General features: G+C 40.0%; 1 protein-coding gene across 2 annotated transcripts in view; it reads left to right on the top strand.

Moving 5' to 3' along the window:
• The window catches only part of ACACA (acetyl-CoA carboxylase alpha), a 271,062-nt gene that overhangs the window by 166,826 nt on the left and 92,809 nt on the right, over window positions 1-11,427 (top strand). For both annotated transcript variants that reach the window (XM_003795612.3, XM_023516625.1), the window contains 4 exons: window positions 814-1,029; window positions 2,044-2,199; window positions 5,746-5,949; window positions 11,259-11,414. In XM_003795612.3, the coding sequence (XP_003795660.1) occupies window positions 814-1,029; window positions 2,044-2,199; window positions 5,746-5,949; window positions 11,259-11,414 (732 nt within the window). The remainder of the gene's footprint in view (window positions 1-813; window positions 1,030-2,043; window positions 2,200-5,745; window positions 5,950-11,258; window positions 11,415-11,427) is intronic.

The following is an 11,427-nucleotide window of genomic DNA, read 5'->3' as shown; positions in this document are numbered from 1 at the left end:
CGCCACAACGCCCGGCTATTTTTTGGTTGCAGCCATCATTGTTGTTTGGCGGGTCCGGGCTGGGGATTCGAACCCGCCACCTTAGGTATACATGGCTGGCGCCTTAGCCGGTTGAGCTATAGGCGCCAAGCCCCCTATTTTTATTTATTAATTTTTGTCTATGATTTTTATTTTTTAAAAGCTCAAGTATGGTTTATCTTTGCCATTCTTCTTTCTGTGGTTAAGTTGTGCTTCCCTTTGTCTTACATGTGTTTGAGAATTAAAGCTGATTCACCTTTGAAAGAGTTTGGTTTAGGAAGCAATCAAATGTATTGTGCTACCCAAAGAAGGCAGCAACTTTTAAAATTATCTCTGACTTTTAGAGTGATCCTAAACGATGTGAAATTAAAGGACTACTATACTTAGTAGGATTATTCTTTTCCCTGCAGACAGTTCATTTATACTCCACTCTTTTTACTGTACATTTGTTCTTTTGTTTTGAAGAGTTCAATTTCAGACCATGTTGATTTCTTTCATTAACTGCTGTAAGAATTTAAGGGAATTGACTTTTTTTTGTTTGCTTCTTTTGTTTTAATACAGATCATCACCACTTATAAAAGTATAAATGGTGAAAGTTTGGGGAGTAAATAGGTGCTTTGGTGCCCAGTCTTATGTAAGCCATAGCATTATCCTTGTACGTAGCTCCCTGGTGTTATTCATGAGCACCTCACAGGCTGTGTTTCTATCTTCAGGCCTCTCTTTTACATACATATTCATAATATAATTTTGTAACTGCCTCTTGTGAGTTGTTTTTTCTTTGATTCTTGTGCTCAGTTTGAGGAAGATCGTATCTATCGTCACCTGGAACCTGCTCTGGCTTTCCAGTTGGAGCTGAACCGCATGAGAAATTTTGACCTCACTGCCATTCCATGTGCTAATCACAAAATGCACCTGTATCTTGGGGCTGCCAAAGTAGAAGTGGGCACAGAAGTGACAGACTACAGATTCTTTGTTCGTGCAATCATCAGACATTCTGATCTGGTCACCAAGGTGGGTGCTGTACTTTCTTACTTTCTTTTCTTTTTTTTTTTTGGAGACAGAGTCTCAAGTGTTGTGCTGGATAGAGAGCTGTGGCATCATAGCTCACAGCAACCTTAAACTCTTGGGCTCAAGTGATTCTCTTGCCTCAGCCTCCCAAGTAGCTGGGACTACAATGCCCGGCTATTTTTTGTTGGAGTTGTTATTGTTGTTTTAGCTGGCCCAGGCTGAGTTGGAACCCACCAGCCTTGGTGTATATGGCCAGCACCCTACCCACTGAGCTACAGGTGCCACTGGTGCTATACTTTCAAGGGACGTTATCCTTGATGGAAGGACAGATGGTTCAAAATTGAGTTTTCATTTTTTGAATCAAGGTTCTTGTTCTCTTTCATCTTAACTATCCTATAACCAACAGAAATCTCTCACAAAAGTAAATATTTCATGTAATATAGACTTTCTCCCCTGTAATTTGATTATCCTTGATAATGGAAGCATAATAACATCCACTTGAGAAAAGGTAAAACATACTATTAGAAAAATCACAGAGAGAGTTAGGTGATGACAGAGGATAAGGAGAAAAGTTAGGAAAGAGGTAATCCCATGGTAATCCTATCTTGAGGTATGAGTAGTGTCTGTATATAGCAAGATACTTCCTGATGTGTTAGTTATTAGTGCATCCCACAGCTATAACCTTTCTTCAGCTCTTCCTTTCTAAATAGCTCCATTTGGCATATGGGAATTATAATCCTACTGGAGTTATAGCTCTGGGGATGCCCAACATTTCTACTTCTTAGAAGAAAATGATATACTAAGAGGCAGGAGAAGGGGCTGACAGGGACTCTTTATCTGACCCTTCCCTGCCCCTGCTGCCTGTGGTCACTGGACTGACTCTTGGGAGAAAGGTAAACAGTGTCTTCACCAGGTACCTGATGATTCAGCCATACTGCTGCTTAAGTAATTGTAGTAGCCATTTCTTTACTGCCTCTTTTAAAACACACTAATTTTGCTGATTTTTTTCCTGCATAGGAAGCTTCTTTTGAATATCTACAAAATGAAGGAGAGCGACTGCTCCTCGAAGCCATGGATGAGTTGGAAGTTGCTTTTAACAATACAAATGTCCGCACTGACTGTAACCACATCTTCCTCAACTTTGTGCCCACAGTCATCATGGACCCATCAAAGGTACATTTCTCCTTAGCTTCTCCCCCAGCACTAGTAAGCATGAGCAAAGAGATTCATTCATACTTACCTCACTTGGACTTGGAAACAGGTCCTCTTGTCCCATTGGTTGATCCTTTAATCTTTAAAGTTTACAGAATCTTTCTAAGACTGAGTTTCTAGAATGGTGTCAAAAATTTGATAGAGCCATTAAAAACAGAAGGTGGTATGGTATTAGCTTGCTGGTCATTTATATTTGCCATGATAATGATCCTGTTTTATATTATTCTCTCTGGAATAATGAATTTTGCTATTATTTAGCATTTTCGCTAACTTACCATTTCTATGTACTAAGTGTTACTTACCTGGTGGCCTTAATGAGATAATGCAACTTCTCAAAGTTTTTTTTTCAGTTTTTGGCTGGGGCTGGGTTTGAACCTACCACTTCCGGTATATGGGGCTGGCACCCTACTCCTTGAGCCACAGGCACCGCCTTGCTTCTCAACGTTTTTATTTAGTGTTTTTCCATGAGGAGAAAATTTGACTGATAAGGAATTTTGCAAGTATTATGTATATTTTCTTTTCTGAGGCTCTATTCCAGGCGTCCTCAAACTATGGCCCGCAGGCCACATGCAGCCCACCTAGGAAATTTATCGGTCCGGCCAGGTGTTTTTGCCACCACTGCCTGTCCTGCTTAGCAGCGGACTCATCCCGGGCCCGTAGTCCGGCCCTCCAGCGGTCTGAGGGACAGTGAATCGGCCCTCTGTTTAAAAAGTTTGAGGAACTGGCTCCCTGTTTAAAAAGTTTGAGGACCTGCTCTATTCTAATGCATTCTATGTTAGTTAAGGAAGGAAAACAAGATGATTTTGCACTTGACCTTTTATCCCAGGTGTAATAAAGACAGATTGTTCTCTGTTTCTGTTCCTGCTAACTCCTTCTGTCATACCCTGGAATTTAGATAGAACCACTACTACTGATCTGTTTTTCAAGACCAGTAGCAGCCATGGACTTTTGCTTTTTAAACTTAGTATCTAAGCTGAAAAATAGTGTTCTACTTCTTTCCTTTAAGATTCTAACTTTTTTTTTTTGAGACGGAGCCTCAAGCTATCCCCCTGGGTAGAGTGCCATGGCATCACACTCACAGCAACTTCCAACTCCTGGGCTCAAGCGAGTCTCCTGCCTCAGCCTCCCAATTAGCTGGGACTACAGGCGCCCACCACAATGCCTAGCCATTTTTTTTTTGGTTGCAGCCATCATTGTTGTTTGGCAGGCCCGGGCTGGGAATTCGAACCCGCCACCTTAGGTGCATGTGGCTGGCGCCTTAGCCGCTTGAGCCACAGGCGCCGAGCCTTAAGATTCTAACTTAATGTTGTGTTACTTTTGTCTGTCAAGAAAGCCAAGGACTGTACTACCCATTAAGTTTAAAATTTCTTCATCTAGTTTAAGCAAAACTTCTAAGGACCAGGTACATGCATGGTGGCTCACACATGTATTCTTAGCACTTTGGGAGGTCTATGAAGGAGGATTTCTTGAGATCAGGAGCTCAAGACCAGTAAGAATGAGATCCCCATATCTACAAAAAATAAAAAAATTAGCTGGGCATTTTGGTTTACATTTATAGTCCCAGCTTCTCAGGAGGCTGAGGCAGGAGGATTGCTTGAATCCACTAGTTTAAAGTTGCAGTGAACTATGATGAGGCTACTGCACAATCTTTGCAACAGAGTGAGACCCTGTCTCAAAAACAAAAACCGGCAACAAAACCTTTTCTTAAGCATTCTGAGACTGATGAAGCTGAGAGACTTAAAATATGGCCTACACTCTAAAATTGGTTTCTTGGATACAGAATACCCAATATTGACAAGATAAAATTTACAATACCTGTTCTCTGGTTTTGTTCCTGCTAACTCCTTCTGTCATACCATGGAAGGAGTAAAAAAGTGCCAGGCATGCCAAGAAGCAGGATAATGCAACTCCCTATGAAGAGTAAAATCATCCAATAAAAACTGACACAGAATAAAAAATAAATAAATAAATAAAAAATAAAACTAGGGGCAGCACCTGTGGCTCAAAGGAGTAGGGCTCTGGCCCTATATACTGGAGGTGGCGGGTTCAAACCCAGCCCTGGCCAAAAAATAAATAAATAAATAAAACTGCAATAAATAAATAAAACTGTTCGTTTTGTTTGTTTGTTTGTTTGTTTGTTTGTTTGTTTTAAGATTTGGCTTACCTTTTTTTCAGTGAGTTTTTGAGATCAGCCTCTCTGCTTCCACTCTAAAGCATCCTATATGCCCTGGCTCTGTTTTTCTAGTTGTTGATGGCTATTAATTTTCTATACATAGAGATTATAGGCTTTTGTTCTTTCAGGAAAAGAATGTATAAATATCTCTTGGCTAGCAAGCAAGTATGAGAATAGAGGAATTAACTCCTTAAAATCCAGTCTAACTTAAAATTCTCTGGCTTAGCAACAAACTGCAAGGGCAGCATGTACACTGAGAATCAGAAGAGAAGGATAATATGGATTTTTTTTGAGATTTTCTAAGAAGTTGAGAAAGCATTTTAGAAAGATGCTTCATTTAAGAAAGCCTAAATTTTGAATAATGTGTTCTACCTGCCTATAGCCATATTGGAAAAAAAAGTTTTGCTTTAGCATGTCAATAATAAGAAATCCCATCTAAGGCCATTTAATGAAAATAACTCTCCTAACCCTAAAAAGCTGCCTTGGTATGAAGCTTAGAAAAACTAGGGAACATCTGCCCCATCTCCTTGAATCAAAGATGGACTTAGCAGTAACCAAGCTTCAGGGTTCTTTTTAGAGAGAACATTCTAGCATAGCCGTCCTCAAACTAAGGCCCGCAGGCCACATGCAGCCCACCTAGGACAATTATCTGGCCTGCCAGGTGTGTTTGCCGCCGCTGCCTATCCTGCTTAGCAGCCGATTTGTCCTGGAGCCCGCAGTCCGGCCCTCCAACAGTCTGAGGGACAGTGAACTGGCCCCCTGCTTAAAAAGTTTGAGGACCCCTGTTCTAGTACCACCTACAAATTGCCTTTCTTTAATTTGTGCAATTTACCAAGAGACATATATTATAAAGTTTAATAAAATTGTATGGAAAAAAGCTCATGGTGGTAATTACTATGTTGATTTAAGGGCCTGTAAATGCAATGAAACATAGTTACCATGCATATAAATGCTACTTAATAGCTATTTAACTGGAGATTTTATTCTTATTTTGGGCTTTCTCTGAAATCCCTTGGCTTGTAATTTTAGATATTGTAGATCTTTGATGTAGGATATGAATGTAATTGAGAGAGGGGGAGGAGTTGTACAGATTTGAATGTTGTGAGCCAGAGAAGACCACTCAAATGCCAGGCCAACATGAAATTGTCCCCAACTTGTTCTAAGAGTATGTTTGGGAACGTCTGACCCCTTTTTGTAAGGAATATATGTATGTAGTGTATGTCTCCATAAATCAGCATCTTTTAAAAGAATCTTTTCTCAAAGATGGGCAGATCCAAAATAGGCCTTAGTTACAAGGTATTTAAGTTTTGTGCTTGGTGATGTGTCTGTGGCAGATAGAGGAATCTGTGCGGAGCATGGTAATGCGCTATGGAAGTCGGCTGTGGAAATTACGGGTCCTCCAGGCAGAACTGAAAATCAACATTCGCCTGACACCAACTGGAAAAGCAATTCCCATCCGCCTCTTCCTGACAAACGAGTCTGGCTATTACTTGGACATCAGCCTATACAAGGAAGTGACTGACTCCAGGACAGCACAGGTACAGTAGTCAAGCAGGCTCCTCAGAGTTTTGATCTGGTCCTACAGAGAAGCCACTTGTCCTCATTATGGAAAACCCAAACTCACAAATCTCACTGATCTCAGTTATCCTCTGTGGGCTTGAATAGTAATATGAATTTGAATAACTTCATTTGTCATATAAGATGTGTCTGTGCTCTCAATCATGGATGTTATAAAGCACTCAACCTTTTGTCACATGTTGGTGAGCACTAACAGATGCCAACTAAACCTGACGACAGAGGTGATTCTGCGGTTTTTGTTATTAGAGGGTTCTTGGGCTACTTCAGCAGTCGAGTCTGTTCTAATGTGTCCTTCCTATTTTTAACATAGTTAACCCCCTCATTGGCAAGAAGAAAGGAAAATCATTGGAAGATGCCACTAACTTCTGTGTTAAAGAAGTAAAATTTCTTTTTTTTTTGAGACGGAGCCTCAAGCTATCCCCCTGGGTAGAGTGCCATGGCATCACACTCATAGCAACCTCCAACTCCTGGGCTCAAGCGAGTCTCCTGCCTCAGCCTCCCAAGTAGCTGGGACTACAGGCGCCCGCCACAACGCCTGGCCATTTTTTGGTTGCAGCCATCATTGTTGTTTGGCGGCCCGGGCTGGGGATTCGAACCCGCCACCTTAGGTGTATGTGGCTGGCGCCTTAGCCGATTGAGCCACAGGCGCTGAGCCAAAGAAGTAAAATTTCAACGTAGTGTAGTAGCATGAGCATAATCAAGTGGTGACTTCATTATCTCTTACATTATTCTGTTTATATACATTCACTTTTCTTCAGTTAAGTTCAGGGTGTCATATATCTATATATGAGCATATCTATATATGGTGCTATATAAGAGCAAAGTGGCAAACTTTAACCTATTTTTAGGTAGAAAAATTAAGAATATGAAACTACAGAGTGATTGCGTAGACCAGCAGTTCTCAACCTGTGGGTCATGACCCACAGGAACTATATTAAAGGGCTACAGCATTAGGAAGGTTGAGAAACACTTCCGTAGACCAGAGAATTCCCTTTTTAATCTGTTTTACTACCATAGTTTCTAAATATTTGGGCCATTTCCTATGATACTGGATTTAGGTTAGGTTGGTTCACTGTTGCTCACATTTTTTAAGAACTAGGGTGTTATTTTAGGGCTTTGGCCTAAACCTGAAAAGTGCATTTCTTCTGATTAAGGAGTGACATGCTACAGTACATGTAAGTAAGAGTTTGGTCTATTCTGTGTGGTAGGTTCCAGGAAGAGATTATGTGTCTCTGTTTATCTCTGTCTTTTTAAATCTGGGAATAGAGGTAGGAAAAGATGTTTTTTGCTGGTCTTTTGAAGATGAATTTTTAAAATCTCAGGACAGTTGTCAGAATGACCTTTCATTTTGTGCTTTGATTCCCAATTATATTGCTAAAGAAATCCATCCTGTGAGAAGTGAGCAATAAAACAGAGAGTGCGCGTAAGAGTGCGAGTGGTGAGCAAGAGAAAGAGTATTTTTGCTGCATTTGATGTTTTTCAGGACAACCTTAAAGACATTTTCAGTCAAAGCTTTCCATGGGCCGGGTTGTTTTTAATTAACTTCTACAATGGCTTCAAGGCAGGTCTATTTTTGTGACAAATAAGATGGCCCCTTGAGCTTTTAAGGTTTTTGATAAATATGTTTGTTCTTCATAAGTATTTTCTTGGTTTTGTCTTTCTTTTATTAGAAAGCTCTGAGATTTCCCTCATGCTGGCTAGAGGTGACAGAGGAGCATGAAAGGCACAGATGCCTTCAGTCAGGGCTTAGTACTGTGCCTGATACAGAATAAGCCCTCAATAAGTATCTGAAAGAATGAAGGTGCCACCTTCAGCCTGAGGGGTCCTGCACATTTAAGAAATGCTGAAGGAGGAAGTCTTCCTTAGGCTCTTTAGTGGAGAGAGTTCAAGAGCCAGTGCCACATTGGAAATACCTATGAGCACATGAGAGGTGGGAGCTGGTGAAAGCTCCTTATGCCTACTTGGTGCTTATCTCTTTAGTGAATCACTATATGAATTGAAGATAATACAGAACACACCTGTATTGACCACTTACTGTGTGGCAGGCACTATGGATACAAAGAGAAACAGCGATTTCTACTCAAGGAGTTTCCATCACAACAGAAGAAGACATAAATGATCTGATTCTCAGTGATATGAGATAGGCTATCATAGGTGTATAGGGTCCTGAGGAAGCTGATTATGTGGGTCAGAAATTGTTTTCTAAGAGATCCCCCTTTGCCGGTTTCTGGTAGAAGGTATGCAATATATAAAATGTGTACATATTTTCATGAACTTATAAAAGCATATTCTTTACCATTTTTTAATTACTATGTTATCATAGTAGAAAATGGAACTAACATAGATAGCTGAGAATTCAGAGGCTTCCATTACTATCAACCTTTTACCCTACTATCATCTATTCATTCTGCCAAGAAGCATCAAGGCTGACTGGCATGAGTTTCATTTTGTTTCATTTTCCTTGTATAGTCTTCATGGTATAGGCTATAAGGAGCACTGATGTCAGGCAATCATACCGGGTAATGTATTAGGTAAGTGACTTGATTTCCAATGTGTAGTATAAGAGAGAAATAATATTTTGAAACCACCTTTATTGAAGTATAATTTACATGTAATAAAATGGACTCATGTTCTATGTGCAGTTCATCTCATTCTGACAGTTGTACACACCCATGTAACTACCGTCACAGTCATGGCAGAGAACATCTCAGAGAATTCTCTCATTCCCCTTGCACTCAAGGGCAGAGGCACCAACTCCAGCTTTAAGCAACCACTCATGTGCCTTCTGTCACTAGGGATTAGTTTTTCCTGTCCTAGAATTTCATGTAAATGAAACCAGCAATGTGTACTGTTTTATATCTGGCTTCTTTTGCTCAGCATCATGTTTTTGAGGTCCATCATGTTCATGGGTTACGGATATGTTCCTTTGTCACTTGTATGTTGATAAACACTTGGGGTTATATTTCCCAGTTTGGGCCTGTAGGAATAAAGCTGCTGTGAACATTCATTTATAGATCTTTGCATAGGTATATTTTCATTTCTCTTGGGTAAGTACTAAGAATGTAATTGCTGGGTTATAATACATGTATATGTGGCTTCATACCATTTTTAAAATTTTCTACCAGCTTACATATCTAGACAGCTTTCTCCACCCCCTTCCTCAGTGCACAGTTACTTTGTTCACCTATGACCAGCCTGTCTTCATCCTAGAGCTTGGTAAAACTGAGTCTCACACAATATATCCACAGACCTTATCTCAGGTAATAGATAAGAAATGTAGTTCTAAGACCTTGCTGTTTTTACTCTTTTTTCTTATTTTGATTTGGTCTATCTCCTCCGAGTTCAATTTTTTCATACTGTACTCTTGCCTTCAAAGTGTTAGCACTTTGAATCTCTTAAAATATTTTGTTTTTATTCTTACATTCCAAGACATTATTAATTCTGCCTCCCATGTGGTGACTTTTTCCCATTGCCCTTGAGGAAGAAGACTGGGATCTCTGGTGTGTGGGCCTTCAAGCAGCCTGAGACAAATTTTGCCCTGATCAGGACCTGATTGACAAATCAGCAGAACACTCTTCTTTCTCTAAGCTAAAGGGATAAAGATTGACTTAGTGGAATGGTACCCAGGGTTTAGGAAAGTATTTAATTCTAGTCCTGTGCCTGTATACCAGGTCCACAAATCCATTCATTAATGGTAGACTTGTGCTTATTTTTAGGCCTAAATAGATATTTGGGTATACACATACTCTTATGTTCCAATCTCCATTTGTATTCACTGTGTTTGGAACCTATATTTTATGTATTCATGTGTAAGGTGCCTAGTTTAGTGTTATACAACCTCTGGACACTCAATAGATATTAATTGAATTGAAATAATGGCATTCCTTATAAATATTCATAAGCAAATGAAACTAAATACATGGAATATGAAGCACTCTTCTAGAAGTATTTGAGTTAAAATGATTAAAAACTGGTATAGTGATTTCATTATGTGGCATTATAGGTATTGCAGGAGGTATTTGTTAGTAGTAGACAGTATCCTGGGGGAAAATATATATACATATATATTTATTTTATACTATAATTTAATAAAATGTTATCTTACTATAGGCTATGTCTTATGAGCTAACAAGAATGAAATATCTAGACAGGTGGATGAATGCACTACTGGCAGAAATCTTTCAAGCTTTTGTTTTATGAAGCATCTTCTAATCAAGTGGACTAAAGTACAGATAATATGGTGGAGACTTGCCTTGCCTTCTACCATTGGGGAAAGAAGAGAATTATCTTTTAAAAATTTATTTATTGGCTTGGCACCTGTGGCTCAAGTGGCTAAGGCGCCAGCCACATACACCTAAGGTGGTGGGTTCAAATCCAGCCCGGGCCCGCCAAACAACAATGACGGCTGCAACCAAAAAATTAGCTGGGCGTTGTGGTGGGTGCCTGTGGTCCCAGCTACTTGGGAGGCTGAGGCAGGAGACTTGCTTGAGCCCAGGAGTTGGAGGTTGCTGTGAGTTGTGATGCCACGGCACTCTACCCAGGGGAATAGCTTGAGGCTCTGTCTCAAAAAAAAAAAATTATTTACTTATTTATTTAAGTGAAAGTCTCACTCTGTTGCCCAGTCTAGAATGCACTGGCATCATCATAGCTCACTGTAATTTTAAACTCTTGGGCTCAAGTGATCCTCCTGCCTCAGTCTTTGTAGTAGCTGGGACTATGCATGCATACTCCATGTCCAGCTAACAGACTATGTTTAGTGTTCCTCAATTTAAATACCAGGACTGCTTAGACTGGTTAGTTGGTATACTTCATTTTTTAGTATATGGGAGTGAAGTCACTTTGGAAGGCAAGCATCGTTGGTCTGTCTCTGAAATGTGTAATTTATACTACGCTTTCTTATTAATTTCAACTAATTCAAAAATGAGAGCGAGTGGCGCCTATGGCTCAAAGGAGCAGGGCACCGGCCCCATATGCTCGAAGTGGCGGGTTCAAATCCAGCCCTGGCCAAAAACTGCAAAAAAAAAAAAAAAGAGAGAGAGAGCAGCTTATGGTGTACAACTCTTTGCCTACCATTTTTTGGAGTTGGTTAATCTGTAGAGAGGTAAGAGCACCAAGTACCCAATGTTAAGAGACATATCTCAGCTTCTTAAATAACCAAAAATGTTTTTTCTTTAAAAAACCAAAAATCCCTTCATCTAGGCAGCAGCCTGTTTTTTTTTTTTTTTTTTTAAATCTGTCTCTTGACTGTCTGTGCCATTTTCTTTTTCAGATCATGTTTCAGGCATATGGAGACAAACAAGGACCACTGCATGGAATGCTAATCAATACTCCATATGTGACCAAAGACCTTCTTCAATCAAAGAGGTTCCAGGCACAATCCTTAGGGACCACATACATATACGATATCCCAGAGATGTTTCGGCAGGTAAAGTGGCTCT

Source organism: Otolemur garnettii, unplaced genomic scaffold (assembly GCF_000181295.1).
Source record: "Otolemur garnettii isolate 467f Iridium unplaced genomic scaffold, OtoGar3 scaffold00094, whole genome shotgun sequence".
Lineage (NCBI taxonomy): Eukaryota > Metazoa > Chordata > Mammalia > Primates > Galagidae > Otolemur > Otolemur garnettii.
This window is presented reverse-complemented; position numbering and strand designations above follow the sequence as displayed.